The sequence below is a fragment of the Saimiri boliviensis genome, chromosome 16 (genome assembly GCF_048565385.1).
Source record: "Saimiri boliviensis isolate mSaiBol1 chromosome 16, mSaiBol1.pri, whole genome shotgun sequence".
Classification (NCBI taxonomy): domain Eukaryota; kingdom Metazoa; phylum Chordata; class Mammalia; order Primates; family Cebidae; genus Saimiri; species Saimiri boliviensis.
In genome coordinates, this window is record NC_133464.1 from 57,213,587 (window position 1) to 57,231,080 (window position 17,494).

At 42.8% G+C, this 17,494-nt stretch overlaps 1 protein-coding gene across 3 annotated transcripts in view; it reads right to left on the reverse strand.

Moving 5' to 3' along the window:
- Positions 1-17,494, reverse strand: part of OLFM4 (olfactomedin 4) — a 737,268-nt gene that overhangs the window by 703,646 nt on the left and 16,128 nt on the right. For all 3 annotated transcript variants that reach the window (XM_074387646.1, XM_074387647.1, XM_003927191.4), the window contains exons 5-7: positions 9,318-12,196; positions 7,801-8,159; positions 7,504-7,658 (exon numbers count right to left, since the gene is read on the reverse strand). In XM_074387646.1, coding sequence (XP_074243747.1) covers positions 11,394-12,196 — 803 coding nt within the window. In that variant the 3' untranslated portion in view covers positions 7,504-7,658; positions 7,801-8,159; positions 9,318-11,393. The remainder of the gene's footprint in view (positions 1-7,503; positions 7,659-7,800; positions 8,160-9,317; positions 12,197-17,494) is intronic.

Consider the following 17,494-nt stretch of genomic DNA (forward strand, 5'->3'; position numbering starts at 1 on the left):
AGTAGTTAACACTAGAACTAGTCATTAGAGTTTGCAAGTAGCATAAGAACAAATAAGAATGTGTTTTTTACTTTGAAATAAAAGGAAATGAGAAAAATCTGCCCATTTTCCCCTTAGGAAGCCTGAGCCTGTTTCTATGACAGGCAGAGCAAGGAAGGGAAGCACATTGATGCCCCCCCACCCCAGGCTCCTGATCCAGCCCAGCCTGACCACCTGTCAGCTGTGTGAAGACCTTGGGTGGGTCACTTATCCTCTCTCAATTTCCTTATCTATAGAGCAAAGAGGTGAGTCTAGATGATGTTTTGGTTCATTTGTAACTCTGATTATCTCTGCTTTTATGCTTCTATGATGAAATCAATATACAGGATAAACCTATATCTGAAAAGGCTAGTCAACTATCAGGCACAGGAATCCAGCATTTCGCATGGTCCTTCTGCTATAAAAAGCAGGGTCCCTGCCCTTCTCCCCAGCCTGGAAGCCTCAACTGAGATCCCAGGTCTTTGCCAAAGCTTTCTGCAATAAAGCAGCTAAAATAGGGGTGCTACTAAGGAGAAAAAAGTGGAGTCAGGGAGGGGAGACTGTAGGGTACCCTAGGGATTGCCAGATTAATTCCCACCCAGGCTTCCTTTTTAGAATTGCAAGGAGCATTGCATTCTGATTCCTTTTCCCCTACCCTTTGCCAGCAGGATCTGTGAGACTAAAAGGTCATCATTCCAGAAATTGCCAAGACTAATTTATAAAATGAGAAAAAGAGTTATTTTCTGTAATGTAGCATGATTTCTCCCCGATAATGCAGGCTCAGGCTGGTAGCGCCTGGCTTGCTTCTCCTCCACACCAATCAATATTCTGCTCACAGTGTTGCACACAGGAGAGTCAAGGCCAAACGCAGAGGATGCACAATAGTAACAGGCCAGGAGCAGGCTGCTTTCTGGGGACAGATCCTATTACCCTCCTGTTGTCTGGGGATAGCAAGAAGTAGAAAAAGGAGCAGGACTTCTCCAGCAGTGTCTCAAAGACCAACACCTGTACTAAATCACTACAGAATCTACCTGCAGGAACTTTGAGGAACCAAAACATGACTCCGAGCTGCATGGTTTCTGGTAAACAAAACACATCCTGTTCTTTACCCAACTGTGTTCCTCTGTTCAGCACCCACACAGCAATTGCCATTTTGTAAGCCAAGAGCCTGGCCGTGCTAGGCCCTATGGAATATGTGAAGTTGGATGAATGGGGCTAGACCTGGATGCTTCCTGTAATGAGTATAAAAACTAAATAAAAAGTTGACTGTGGGCATACTTCCTTGGACAGAAGAGAGCACATTTTTCTCTTCCACAAGCCTCTTCCTGCTGTGCTTAAAGGTTCTTAAACACTAGAGCTGGAAGACAGGATGAGGATACACTAGAAACTAGCATTTATGGATCATCCTATGGGGCAGACACGGTGCTAAAAACTGGAATATATTATATCGGTCAATCCTCACAACTACCACATTTCATAGTTGAGGAAACAGACTCAGAGTGTTTCAGAAACTTGACCAAGTTAACACAGCTCATAAATTGTAGAGCTGAGAGGATTTGAACTCAAGTTTGATTGCCTCCAAAACCAGACCTTTTTACACTAAGTCATACTATCAGCTCACCCATATGTTGGTGCCTGCTTTGTGTGTGTACACACATGTGTATGCGTGTGTGTGTGTCTATACGCATGTGTATGCATGTGTGTGTACACACATATCTCCAAAGTCCCTCTCCTATGGAGAGGCCAGGATGAGTGCTCAGCCTTCACTCTGCTGGTGCTGGAAGCAGATGTGACTGTGTCCTCCCCCTGCTCTGAGTACTTCCCATCACACGACACCCCTACTGTCTAGGCAGCAGGCAAGAACCCACTGGGCAGTTACACTACCGCACAGCCACATCTTCAGCATATTGTACCCCCAAAAAGTTCCATTCAGGCCACTGGCCACAAGTAGACTAACCCAGCATGTCATTTTCCAAAGCCTCGTCCCTGCTGCCAGGCCTGCCAGCTTCAGTGCTAAGCAGTGATCACAACATCAGGGGCCTGAGGAGGAAACTGGGATCCATAGACAATGTGTTCCACTTCAATCTGCATTTTTGGTGCAGCTGATGTCTTTTAGGCTTGCCTTGTTTCCCCCCGCCCCCCCGACTTGATTCATGTTTCTACTTGTCACTGAATTGCTATGTGAAGGTAGAAGCATGTGTCTCCCTGCAGCTTCCCCAAAACCAGACCAAAAGCAACGAAGACAGAAACAAAAGAGACAAAACAAATGTCCTTTTTCTATGATGTGCCTATAAATAGGGTGATTATATGATTTATTGTTCAAACTGGAACCTTTCTGAAAGTAAAAAGGGCTCATTATTAATAATTATACCAGGACAACAAGCATGAACAGAGTGAGGCAAGGTCTCACGGTTTGCCCAGGCTGGCGGGCAGTGGTGAGATCTTGGCTTACTGCAGTCTTGACCTTCTGGGCTCAAGCAATCCTTGCTCTCCAGCCTCACAAGTGGCTGGGACGACAGGCATCCACCACCACGCCAGGCTAATTTTTTTGTTGTTGTACTCTTTATAGAGTTTTGGTTTTGCCACGTTGCCCAATCTGGTCTCCTGGACTCAAGTGATCCTCCTGCCTCTGCCTCCAAAAGTGCTGGGATTATAGACATGAGCCACCGAGCCACCGCACCTGACCTATTGTTAATATCCATTAAAAAACAAGGGGGGAAAATAGTTTTTTCCTGAGAAGGGGTGGAGAAAGGATGCCCGGCAAAGGCAGGAAAAGGTGTCTCTCCAGTCTTTCTGTCTCCTTTTTCTTTTCCTTAAACTGTCCAGCTGTTCCTCATCAATACCAAGCTCCACTTTCCTCAAAGTCTTTATACTCCTCATTATTCAAACTTTTCAGGCAAAGTTTAAAAAGCATTCTGAATAAATTCTCTTTGCCAAAGATATTTGCATTTTAACTGTGAACAAATCTCTAAGGCAAAGGAATGGCTCTCAGCCGCCTCAGAATCAGAATTGTACACCAGGTGGGCAGAGGCTGCCCCCGTTCTCTTGTGAGGCCCCTTCATAATGAAAAAGCACTTCCCCCTTCTTCACTTTGCCAGAGGGCTTAAAAGGAATAACCTGGCACTCCCGCGGATTGAATCCCTAGGATTAACTGGCTCTTGGCTTTGTCGATACAAGGTTAATGAGAGGCAGACGCTGGAGGTGCATGCTGTGCCAAGCTGGCACCCTCACCTATGCAGGAGAAGGCCACAGGACGCACACCTCTCTGCGATGCCTCACAGATGTGGGGAGCCCACTCCAGAATTCCCTACTTCAGTTAGACAAAAAGAAAGTTTCTCCCTGTCGGCAACAATGACAGCCATGCAGACCAGGGCTCTGCTGCTGGCCCGATCTGCAGCCAAATGACAGCAGAGCGGCACCGAGAGAGAGTTTCCAGGGTACTTTGTGATTGGGTGCACAGAGTCAGAGTCTACTAATGGCCATTTAAATACCAGTCCCATTAGCTGTGTCGCTGTAGAACTACCTACCAGATGTGTAACAACCACAGTTACTGGTCTGCTTGCAGCTGGTTGTACCTTCTCTGGGCTCATGCCCTACTCGTTTTAGTGGCTGTTTCTCCATCTGCTTAAATGAGAGAACCGTGATACAGCCCCAGGACATGCAGTCTCACACACTCCCACAAGATGCCCAGTGCAGGAGCAGGAGGGAGAGCAGTGTCGTGGTCAGATGACTGCAACCATCTGATTTTTACGAAAAACAACATTTAAAAAGAACAACTATGCTATTGCCACCAGAGTATTTTATTTTTCTGCTGGGAGAAGAAAAGCTCTCTGAATGTTTTATTCAGCAGGAACTAGAACACTGTTATTACAAACTTTCTTTCCCAAACTAATTCCCTGAGCTTATGCTGCCAGAATTCCCTCTCTCCAGGGCAGTTCTGCCTTCACTCATTGACTTTTCGGATCCTGCTAGAAAATCTGCTACCCAGGCTCCAGCAAGCAACAGATCATCTCAGTGGGGCTGTAAAACTCAGTGTGGTGCAGCCCCACCCAGGATCATTCTGAGAAAACCGATAAACTGCGTGTTATCATTTGAGAGAATGAGAATACTACCATAACTTATCAGGATGCTCTTCAGGTGGAGATTAGGGCCTGTAGATGCCTCAGGGTGGTCCCCCTCTGCACTGTCACCTCCCAAGAGCAGTAGCCTGTTGGCCAAATAACCCCGTAATTCTTCCTGGGAAAAATTTCAGCCAGTATTTCAGGGATAATGAACGGGGGGATATAAGGGGTATGGAATATTCCAAATTCTGGAAGCTTCTGGGTGCTTCTGATACAGGAGATACAAAGAGATTATTTAGGCAGATAGTAAGGTTAAAAGAGTCCTTGGCAGAATTTTCCTTTTAACTGAAAAAGCAACCCCAAACTCATTTCTTTTCTAACAAAGAGCAGCCTGAAAACTCGAGCTGTGAACAGAGACAGGCAAGGAATTTTGCATGGATGAAGGCCAGCAGCTGTGCCGATAGAAAAGGGCTACCTGAGGGCCAGGTATGTTCAACACGGAGGCTTCATCTTCCCTTTATTTTGTCACCATGTGCACAGTAACGAAACAGGCAACATGGGGCTGGCCAGGTAGAGAACCATCTGCATAATAAAAGATTAGGCCAGCTTTCCACACCCTATGCAAACGACACACCTGGTCCAACCAATCTTTCATGCCCTATGTAAATCAGACACTACCTCCTCAGGCTCATCTATAAAATCCATGTCATTTCACTGCACTAGTGGAAAATCTGCTTGGGATCCCTCTCTCTAAAGGAGAGAGCTTTTCTCTTTCTTTCCCCTGTTACACCTCCACTCATAACCTCATTCCCTGTGTGGCCACATCCTTGATATCCTCAGTGTAAGACAACAAACCTCAGGTATTGCCCTAGGCAACGATGCCGCTTCCGTTCTACCCAGAAACAGAAGAGATTCTTACCCAGAGACAAAAAAGAATTGAGGGGCCTGAAGCTCTCCTAGAACAGTGATAGGTCACCAGAGAGAAATTTACCATGTGGTGCCATGCAACTCTGATGAAGTCTGGTGGAGGAGCTATAAATTGTAAAGCCCAGTTCCCCTTCAAAAGTCAGTTTGGGGCTAGGTGCAGTGGCTCATGCCTGTAATCCCAGCATGAGCCACTTTGCCTAGGAGGCCGAGGTGGGAGGATCACCTGAAGTCAGGAGTTCAAGACGAGCCTGTCCAACATAACGAAACCCTGTCTCTACTAAACTAAAAATATAAAAAAGAAAAAAATTAGCCTAGTATGGTGCCACATGCCTGCGATCCCAGCTACTCAGGAGGCTGAGGCAAGAGAATTGTTTGAACCTTGGAGGCAGAAGTTGCCATAAGACAAGATCAAGCCACTGCAATCCAGCCTGGGTGACAGAGTGAGACTCCATCTCAAAAAAAGAAAAAAAAAAATGAAGTTCATTTGGAGGGTGCATTGTTAGAGGAGAAACTTTCCCCCATTATGGTGGTATCAGGCTAAGCTACCACAGGAATGTGAACATTATAAAATAAAATGGTGACAAATGACCAGGGGATACAGGAGGTGCTAAAAGAAGCAATCACCAAGCAGCAGCAATGATGAAAACAGGGGTTACTGAATGAAATTGTTGTGCGAGATACTGACTATTGGCACTGGCATCAATTTTCAACCTCTCCTATCATTTTCACTGTGTCACAGGGGAAGAAAGATTAAAACTACATTTCCCAGGCTCCTCTGATACAGTTCAGGGTGATTTTAGATTCGGTCAATGAGATCCACTTACGTTAGATTTGAAAGGTGGAAGGCTTACTGTGGGTAGGCTAGGTGAGCACCAGCAGAGATGAGTGCTTGTGGCAGATTCCAGAGTCCATCATTTGGTATCAGGGTGGAGAATGTGGGGATGACGCCAATGGTAGTAGCAGATGCAGTTTCTTGATTTCTAGGTTGTAGGTAGTGGAGTGACCTCAAAGCCAATTGTTAAATTGCAGCCCCTAGTTGCCCTGCACCTTCAGCCTTTCCAATGATTTTTCTAGCACCTGATTCTCTGTATTAAATCCTTTTCTTCCTTTAATACGTGTAGTGGTAAGGCACACTGGCTGGCTGCTCACCAAGCTATTTCTACTCTCCTGTGCACCCATCAACTATATGTTTCCCAGCCTTCTTTGCAGCTAGGCGTGACCTACGCTAATGGATTGTGAGCAGAAATGTTGGACATCGCTCTTAGACCAGAGCTAAACCAACCTCTCACCCAGGCTTCTTCACATTCCTTTCCTTTCTACTTGTGCGATGCGAACGAGCATGATGATCTTGGAAGCTATATATGGAGATGGTGATAACACAAGATGGAGCACACCTGGGTCCCTGACCCACTGCTTGAAAGAGAGTCATCTTGGAAGAGAAGCTCTCTCCCATCGTGGCAGCACCAGACAAAACCACAAACGGGGAGTGAGGGGGGGAAAGGGCGTTGGGATGAGAGAGACGTTAAAAGCAGCAATGACCAAGGAGAAAATGATGAGAGCAGTGGTCAGTGAAGCGAGGGAGAAAAACACCCCACTGCTACGCCAAGTCACTGAGGTAGTGAGGTTTATCTAATAGAGCAGTTAGCAGCTCCAGTTACAAGGTGTTGTTTCCATTCTTACCCTGAACCTTTACAACAGCCACCAAAGTGAAAGAGAAAAATCACCGGTAATATTGATATAAAAATATTATTGGTCACAACCAAAAAGAACACATGAGTTGGCAGAATCTAAAAAGAGAAGAGATTTGGTAATTATGTGAGGCAAGTGATGTGTTAATTCACTTAATGACGGCAATTATTTCACAGTGAATACGTGTACCAAAGCACCACGTTGTATACCTTGAATATGTACAATTTTTATTCGTCAATTTTACCTCAATAAAGCTGGGGGCAGGGGAGAGAAGACTTGAGAAAGTTCAAGTCACCATCAGTTCGATGGATGGAGGTACAGAAATCAAATTCCTTTGATAGAATATAAACCTGGGCCCTATCCATTCTTTCATACCCAACCTCTGCCACCCTCCACATACACTGAGCTCTAGCCAAACCCCTCGGAAGTCCTCAAACACACCATAGGTCTTTCCTTAATAGTCCTCAGAGCAGTGGAGGTCTGAAAAATCCTTCTACTAGCAGAACTTTTGGCTCCAAGACGTTCAGGTGCCACCCAAGAAACCTCTCTGTTGGACAAACTGAAGGCCATTTTTCTCTACTGGACCTTCATTCCAAGGGCTATTCCCCATGAATGAGTTCCAGGAACAGATGCAGATATCAGAGACAAGTGGGCACATCCAGGGCTACAGATGTGGGGCCTGGCAACTGAACTGACAGCTCAAATAGCATCTCTCACCCATGAGCCAGGCCAGCTGGTCTGTTCCACTGACTAAGAGCATGCCTTAGAAACGTGCCTGCCTTTTATTTTCTGGTGTGTCACAACTTACCCTTTCGTTGTTCCGGAACATTCTGGAGTACAGGAAGCTAATCACCCTCCATGGCATGACATCTGTTTGAGATGACTGAACGCTGAGGCACAGAACCTCCCAGCGTCATCCTGAAGGCAGCCCACACAATCACAGGACAAAGGACGAAGCTCTCCCTTTCAGTGATTCATGAACAAGAAGAGGAGAAAAAACAGACTCTTTAGGTTGGTGATATAAACAAACCCTAAGAGGTAAATGCATTTCACTAAAAGTGGAGTACAAAGTAAGTACCCATGCATGTTCTGAAAAGGCTGATACCTGTGTTGACTACAGCAAAGCAAGCAGAAAAACATATGCACACCGTTGAGTCTTATCCACAGGGCTTCATGAGAGCAGCCTTCATTTAGCTTGTCAGTGGACCAAAAGAAATGGGAAACAGGTTCATTTCTGCTGCTCACATTGGCCAATCTTTTGAGGTCAAAGCACAGAAAATATCAGCACTGAGGGTCGATCTTGAGGCTGAGGACAAAGAGAAGATGTTCTAGCCTTTGGAACTCTTTGTGCCAAAATGACACCCACTTCAAAAAGTCACGAGCTACAACAGCCATTGTAGAAGGAAATGTAAACTTGAATCCCAGTTAGCTTTGTATCTTGTCAACCCAATGACTGTTCTGAACCTAAAATTCAAAATGAGAAACAGGGATTAAAAACTCATTGGAAAGGGCAGAGCATGGGCTAAAGACTTCCCTAAACACTTTATATACTTAACACCATTTAATTTATCCCACAGGACTGTGAGGTAGGTGGCTTTATCCCACCTTACAGAAAAAGACACTGAGTCTCAGAAAAGTTAAGGCACCATCCCAAAACCGTACCATAAGCAATTAGCAGGACCAAGAGTCAAATCCATTTGTGTGTGACTCTGAATCCTGTGCCCATAACCGCTCTATGTGGTGTTAATTAATATCCAGTCTCACCTGGGTAGGGATGCTTGTGGTACAGGAGTAAGATTGGAGAACGAACCTTCAACAAGCCTGATAAGAAGAAAACCTCATGCTTTGGGAGCGCTGACTGGTAGGTTTGACTGGTGCACAGATTCAGTTCCCCATGGCCCTACAAGCCACTCGGGAACACTTAGAAGGGCAGTAGGTCACCACAGCTCTCCATAATCCCCTACCCAACCCCAGGAAAGACAATAAACAGTGCAGGGAACCCCAAGAGCACTGGTAATGCCCAATTCCCCTCTGGGGTAATTTGAACCCACTAGTTCGCTTGTTGAAGAAGACAGATTCAAAAGCCTATTCGCTATATAATTCCATGTCCATGACTTTGGGAAAAAAGCAAACCATAGGTTTAGGAAGCAGATCAGTGGTGGACAGAGACTGGAAGGTGGGGGTAGGAGTTGACTATAAAAAAGCACAAGAGAACATTTCAGGGAGGATGGAAGTGTTTTATTTCCTAATTGTGGTGGCCTTTACATGACTATACACTTGTCAAAACTCACTGAATTGTGCACTTAAAACTGGCAGGTTTTACCACACGTGAATTATACCTTATGTAATTTATGTTTATTATATATATATATATATATATGTAAATTTCAAACAGGCACTAGCAGATGAATCTGGAGCTAAAATTCCCATTGTGTAACTGCACTGCGGTAAACCCAGGAGCCTGAATCCCTGAGTCCTTCAACCTTCCCAGCAGGGATATTTCCTGCAGGCAGCCACTGCAGACTGATACACCATGTCCAGTGGGAAAGAGGCTGGGAAGTGTATTTTTTCAGGCAAATGCTTCTGTAGCAGTTCAAATAAGCAGCTGATTGCTAGGGTTACCTTGGCTTCCTGCCTCCTTTCCTGAATCTTCAGAGGTCATACTGTGTACTTGGTAGAAACATTCATCTGGAGAACTGCCTAGAGACAGATTAAACATAACATCTTGGTTTTTAACTTGTATCTCACATGACATACATGTCTTTATCTTCATATCTTGTCGCATTTTGAAGGCCGTACCTGTCTCTACACTCAGCCCTGAAGAGATAGGGAAGAATCTTACTAAAAATACTAAATATTATAGCTGCCATCTGGCTTAAAAAGCTTGGCAAGAATTCAAAATGAACATTTCAGGAAGACTAACTCCATCAGTCCAGTTGTCCTTCCAGCTCGAGGTCACCTGTCCTCTTACCCATTTTCTTTGGTAAAGGCACTTCTCTTCCTGGTACAGCCAGTTAGTCCTTTTGCTTTCTGCCCAAGTTCTCCTGTTTGGGGAAGATCCAGAGGCTTCTGATCCATGTTAATAGCTCAGTTGGAAAAGAAACATAAGCCACATAAATGTAGTCTAGCATTGGAAATAATCAGATCAGTCATGCAAATTAATAAGTACATAAGGTCATATCCCAAAAGGTAATAGGGCAATCTCATACAATAAAAGCTGCCAGAAAGAGTGGATTTTAAAGGGAAAGGGAAACTAAAGAGCCAGCCTAACTTTGGACTCTTATTAAAGTTATTAATATCTTCCGTTGTTAGCTATGTGATCTCCCAGCACAGGTGTTTGGGAGGTAGCCATTCTCTGAACATCATAGCAAGATATGGACTACCCTGGTAAGAGCTTTTTTTTTTTTTTTTTAACTAAAAAGTAAATAAAACAAAAGATGACTTTTTTTCAAAGCACATTTTAATTATGTATTTAAAACGGGGGAGTAAAGCATTTAAACGGCCATCCTATAGACTAGACTTGAACATCGAAGAAAAAACAAAGACCGCATGATAAAGCCATTCGAAAGCACAGAAGTACATCACGCACACTAGCAAGGTTTCCAACTACTGCACTGATTAGCTAGATATTCTCAGTAGCTTTTCTATATCTCACCCTAGAAAAAAAATTAAATTTTTATTTTCTTACAAGTTCCAGACTTAAACAAAGGCAAAAATTACATGCAACAATTGATAGGCTCATAAGTGGCACATATGCTCCAAGGTCTTTATTATATAACAATAAATTCTAGCACTTTATTGCTGCCATCAGATTATCTTATAGTCTTCGAGCCATGTACATAGAAGTTCATGATGAAATCAAAGAAAATTAATTTTTCTAATCTTTTATCTGTTCCATAGAAAACTATTAATTTTTTAAAAGCAAGAAGTAGAGAGGGGGTAGGGGGAATTTGTTAGTAAGTCTGGTTCTGATCTTCTGAGCTGCCTTTGGAAGGAAGTTATGAGGTAGAGGGTTCTACTGACTTTTAGGTAGGTGGACAATGAGAGAAAAGAAAAAGGACGTGCCTCATCTGCAGGTCCTTCTGGGCTTTATTTGCAGTGTAGAATTTAATGCATAAAAAGGCCTTTCTCCATAAAACTTAACACTTTACAGATACAATAGAAGCATGCCAACTTTACTTATCTGCCACATACAAAGCATCATTCCAGGTGCTAGTGAGGAAAAAAAAAAGTTGGGAGATTTGGTCCCTCAAGGAGCTCCAGATGTTAATCTGCCTAACTAATCTCCAGGCACGGAGTAATTAGTGGGGTTACATGGAAGAGAACTGGTCACTGGGCAATCTTTCCTCTACAAAGAATCCCTGAAAGCCATACTGAGTTATCTTTAAGTTCCTTAACTTCCAGATGCCACATCACAGTAGGCTTCACTAGACCCACAGTGCCCCTACACCTCTGACAATTCCACCCTAGAAGGACTTCAGTTCAGTTGGAAAATGAATCTGAAGAGGCAGATGGCTCCTGAGAGAACTCACCAAATTAAGACAAATATCCTAGGTCTCTAGTGTGTAGAACTATGCACCTAAATATTGCTGCAGAACAAACACACTTCTAGAAGCCCCTGCAGACATCTAAGAAAGTGGAGAAGACTATTTTTTCAACAAACATTTTATTTCTCTTTCACCCTAATACCTAAACAGCTTACTGGGGCTTCTGCAGGACAAAAAGATCATAATTCAGAAGGTAACCATCATTATAGACATAAAGTTTCCGGTCAAAAGGGTTATAGTTAATGCTCTGTACTTTTTCCTGCATCTTCAGCATTACAATGTCTAGTTTGCCCTCTTTCCCTGTGTTTGTATCATAGTAGTAAAAAATTTCTTCTGCTCTGGTGTTCAAAGTACGGGTGGCATACAGAACCCCACATACCATGAAGGCATTAGAAGCAGATGGCTTATACTGCTTGGTATACCAGGTGTTTAGCACCTGAAGTGTGGTGTCATTGAGTTTACTAATCACCATGTTACCAGTGCTGGCTTCAGTTGAATAAATCACCCACAATCCATTTTCATCCACAGCAAAGTCAATATCTTGCCAAGCAACATTCGCATATGAAAAACGGTTATTATAGGCAGCATTAGGAAGAGTTCGAGACACAGCAACACTGTTGGTGGTGAGGTTAATTCTGGCAATATTCCCGGTGTTGTACAAGTTGACGTACATGTTGTTGTTGTAAACTGCTGTACCACTACCTTGGCCATAGGTGATCCGCAGCTCTCGAGCATTTACATACAATAGCAAATCATCCATTGTGTTGTACAGTCTGTAATACTCCAACAGTCTCCCATCTGTATTCAACGGCGCCACCCAATACAGTTCTTTGTTTGGATGTTGGGAAGAGTAATCCCTACCCCAAGCACCATACTTATAAGAAAACCCTCTCCAGTTGAGCTGAACCACAGACGGTTTGCTGATGTTCACCACACCACCATGACCACAGCTCCCTATACAAACAAGAAAGTAAAGAGGCATTTTTAGAGAAAAGAAATGATGGAATACAAATAGTTTAATATCCTAAGCACCAAAGGAATCTATAAATATGTTTCCTGCCAAGGGTCAATAACAACAGTGGTTCTGCTGGAGAAGGAGGGCCAAACCTCCTCTTAGTTTCAGTCTCAATGCAAACTCGATGTCAGCTCTATGGAGAACTACCTGCTGCTTCCATGGGTGGGCTTTCAATCTAGAAAACAGGAATAATGAAACTGCCAAGAACCACATTTTAAAAGTTTGAAAGCCCAGAGAGAGGAAAGGGAGACTTAGTAAATCTAATACACTTCTTTCTATCAGAGAGCATTTTGCAAATATTATCTTATTTCATTTTTCTTATAGCAAAATCAAGAAAGCAAGATTATTCCACAATCCTACCCTATTTCTATAAATCCAAAAGATGTTATTCACCGGGTCAGTCAACCCCAGAAGGAATTGTGATGAAGGAAAAGGTTTTCCAGGCAAGGCTTCATGCCCTTCCTCGTTCTCCCCTTCCCTGGAACCCCAACTGCACATCCATGCCAGGTACCAATCCTGCTTTAAGCTATGCTCACAAGAGGACATTTTAAATATAGCACGTTATAGATCCAGAAAGATGGTCCTATAATGGTGGGATTTCACTCTTGAGAAGCCATAAAGTTATTTTGGAGCAACATTGCCTGCTCTCTACCCAATGCACAGTCCATCAATAAATCACTTGGTGAGCATCCTGCCGCAGAGTTACATGGTGAGTCCACATATGCGATTGTGCCATAGAATGACATGCAAGCATTTCATCTTTCCATCCCGACACTGTCATTGTCACAATGTGTACAATCAAGTGGGACCAGTGAATGTAGATTCACTGGTCCACTGAATCTACATTCCCTGTAACACTTGGGTAAATGACTCAGTCTGGGCAATCAGCCCTTCACATTGTACTCCCTCTGAAATGCCTGCCATCCCAGGAGTTTATGAGCTATAAAAATAAAATAAAATTCCTCCAGTATTTTTATAATAACTATCCAAAGAGTTGAACACACATTTTCTGGGGTCTTAACATTCAAAAAAAAAAAACCCACGAGATGGTTTATTGGATAACAAAGAAAACCCAACTTCAAGTATATTTGAGGTCATATTCCCTCGTCATGCTGCTCAGAGCAGAGCAGGTGAGACAGGAAAGGAGCAGAACCTGAACCATTGGATCTGGTTTCAAATGGCTGGAGGGACTCAGAGAGCCATTGAGAACCATGAGGTGAGCTGGAGCCAAAAGCAGAGCTGCAAAGAATTGCCTGAGATTAGCATGGAGGCGGGGAAGGGGGAGCCAAGCCTTTGTCTCTGGGTCTCTGCTGTGTCCAATATGGAAAGACCCATTCCTTTGCTAGCTAAATGCTTTCCCTCCCCACCCTCCTCACCCAAGGACTGCTCAAAGGTGAAACCATTACTAGAAATTCATTTATTTTTCTAACCTGCTGGGGCTTTTTGGTCCCAGAATTAAATATGTGTTCCTTAAATGCTCTCATAAATCCGCAGTTGGTGAGAAAGCCAGCCAACCATACAACAGGTAGAGAAATGAAAACCACTCTGTACCCAACCTCAAATAATTTTGCATATCATTAAGCAGAACACAGTAGCAGGTTTATTTTAATAATGCATGTGCCATTTCATAAATAAAAAAGCAACGTGTGTTCAGCCAAGAGACTATTCTCCACTGCAGAAATAATAAATAAAATTATAAATTATTATTTCTTCTCCTAAAAATGATCTCTCAGATGAATGCTTGTTTGCTTTTGTTTATGAAACAATGCATGAATTATTAAAATAAAGTTAGCGGTGTGTTCAGTTTAATGATAACAAAAACTGTTCGAGTTTCCATATGCTACAAACTGGATGTTCTAGTTAAAATATCTTCCTGAGAACTTATTTATTTAACTACATTTCATTCGGAGGAAAGTCACTTTTTTTTTTCTTTTAGGTTAGAAGACAAGAATTGTTTACTTCATTGAATCTTGCCTTCCTGAAAAGAAAATATCCCAAACCAATAGCAACAAAATATTTAAGGAAAATTTATGATGCATATAACTTATTTAAGCACCTCCACAAGGTTAAAGATAAACTATTCTGTCCCTAGATGTCAAAATTTTTAGATATGAAGGAACCAAAAAAAACTTTTCAAAAATTACTATTACTACTACTGTTGCCGTTATACTAATTGCACTATTATTAGCATAATGGTATTAGTACTATTACTATTGTGACTAATAAAAATAGTGGCTTATCATTCCATAAGTTGAACAGAAAATTCAAATTGCCCAGTATAAATATTAAAACTGTGTGAAGCTCTTTTTCTCACCTCCCAAACATTCCTAAACACTTTGCTGTTCATTTGCTATCCTCCTTTTATCCTCTATGGGCAAGGATAAAGGGCCATTTTTAGGGCCTTGGCTATGGTAGAAAGGAAGTAAAAACAGAAATGAGAACTCAACATTGTTGCCAATGCTACACACGTGGCCACAACAATGTCAGACCAGGAAAAATGCTGTGGCGGGCTTCCTCAACTCCTGGCAGCAAACCATCTTGGACACAATACTGAAACTGACAGCCAGCCCAGTGCCCACTGATCCTCAGAGTCCCCATCTCCCCATCCCATCTTCACTGGGCTTCTCACCACCCTCCCTTATCTCAAACTCCTTCCCAGCCCCTTCCTTCATGTCAAGGTTTTAGATGTACTTCATTACCAGTTTCCATCCCAATTTCATCCTGACGCTTGGACAACAACCCATAGCCCAATCATGACCCAAGATTTCTGAAAGATCATTGAATCATTTTGCATTTTCTGGTGGAAGAGAACACACAGCACAGAACTGTCAGGAGGAAAGTGTTCTTTTACACCTACTCCACAAGCAAGGAAGCAAAGATAATTTGGTGTTAAGTAGAGAGATGAGTTGTTGGAATTTTCTTGTCACTCCAGAAACCACAGGTGTACCTCTTTGTTAGAGCATCTGTGGAAGGAAGGCAGCCTCGTATGGAAAATACTACTAGACAGATTCGAATTGAAAGCCTGATTCCAATACTAGTTGTATAAACCTGAGCAAGTTACTTAACCTTCTGAACCTCAGTTTCCTCATATTAGAAGAAAAATAATAATACCAACTCTGCAAAACAGTCATGAAAAATACAGAGAAGGCATGTAAATGTTACTCAGTAAATGGTAAATATCTCAATATAATTATGTTACAATTGGAGGTTTAGATGTCTCCTTTCCTAGATAATGGCTTCTGGAGGTTTCTTTATTCATCCTGGTAACCCCAGTACCCAGAACAGGGCCAGCCACACAGTGGCATCAATTCTGTTTTGTAGAATAAAGGAATGAAAGACTAATCAAATCGCCTAAACTCAGCTTAACCTTATTTATAAGACACTAGCCTTACACCCTGCTACATATCTGGTTTTTCAAAAAGCCTGGTATTTACTCCATGGAACATAATTTGATGAACCCTTTATACAAATGTAGGCTTCGTTGGCACGCTCTTCATCATGCAATTCATTAGATGGCACCATGGTATTCTGAAAATATCTGAGGAAGCCAGGATCATGAGACTTTAAAATATTCTGACTTGGCTTTTTAGAAGTATCATGGTTACTAGTATTTTTTAAAGCCAATAATTATATGCCTGCAGAGGAAAATTAATCTATGATCTATTAATATACTCTCTCAACTGGGCAACTGAACTTTGAGCCAGGAGGAGAATATGATTGACTTATAAGGATTAGGCAATTAAAACAATCATAGTCACAAAATGATTAAGACTAAATGGACTCTGAAGTGTTAGATATATGCTGCTTAACACGTGGCTCCTCCCTAAGCCTGGGATTTTAGCGGGTTACCTCATGTCTTTCAGAGCCCATTCAATCATCAACTACTTACTGAGCGTCACCATGAACCAGCATTGAGCCTTGCATCCCCAACCCCTGAGCACCCCTATCACATTTGGCCTACATGCAGTCATTTAGATTCACAGGCACAACAGAGACAGACTGAAGTTTTAAAGGAAAAAAGTTAATGAGTAGGAGGCCAATTATTTTAGATTAGAAAGTTCTATGGAACGAGGCAGAAAAGAGTGTTGTTTGTAGCAAAAACCAAATAGAAAGCACATTTTATCGAACCTGGGATACATTCAGTTGTTCTAAATTCAAGCTGACCACTGGATTAGCAAACCGTAGCTATAAGGGAGGCGGCCCAGAGAGCCCAGAGTTACTTTAGAGCTGAGACTTGCATATAGGCTTTTTTTTTTTTCTGTGCAACTCTGCAGTGAAAAAAGCAGACAGGCCAGATTTTAAAGTCCCATAATAGTGAGTAACTTTAATTAAAGTCTCCACAGGCTCACAAGTTTGTGGTGCCTGGGGACTTTCCAATTCTGCATTATCAACCAATCCAAACAGAAAGAGAGCAAGTGAAAGAAATTGATTTAAAAACATGGCCAAAAGTCAGTTTAATATAAACATCATAAATATAATATGAACAAAACTGGAAGAGAGCCAAGGGGCTTGGCAGGGATTCAGGTACAGCCAAGGTTGTGGGAAAGTGAGTGAAAATCCGGGTCCAATTTGCTTAAACAACACAGCTGGGCTAGGATGGATCACAGAAGTCTAAGGGTGAGGGCCTAGGGGAAAGTTCTGGGGAAAAAACAGAAAATCCAACAAAAACAACCCAACAGGCTCACTTGTTTTCCTCCCTGGGTACTAAGCAATGCATTTCCTCCCCACCGTCATCCCTGGCTTACTGCCACCTGATACCCTCAGTCCTGAGCTGACCAGGGAGCAAAGACCTTCGCATTGCACCTTCTGCTCTCTCATTAACTACTTGTGTGGCCTCAGGAAAAGCAGTGTCCTCACCACCCAAGTCTTCCCCTCCGAGACACGACGTGACTAAGTTAGATGGCCCCGAATATTCCTTCCTGCTCTCAAAAGCCCTCATTCTAAGGGATGCATAGAAAGTAGTGCCAGAAAACTCTATTTCACAAGGAAGATTTGCCGGGGGTGTTGGGAGCTAGTTCAGGTATTATCAGGAGTTGTCGTTGCTTTGGCCTCTGCCTCAGTGAGCCCTCTGTGGTCCAGCAGAAACAGTTCGCATTTGCTACATGTTTGCACCACTAATCCCAGACTAAATTTAGACTCAGTTTATTATAGAGGACAGACCGTGGTCTTTGCCCTAAACCTTCTCTGCAGGTTGAAAAATTTAAACAGTTGTTCAAATTTATGTCACCTTCTTTCTG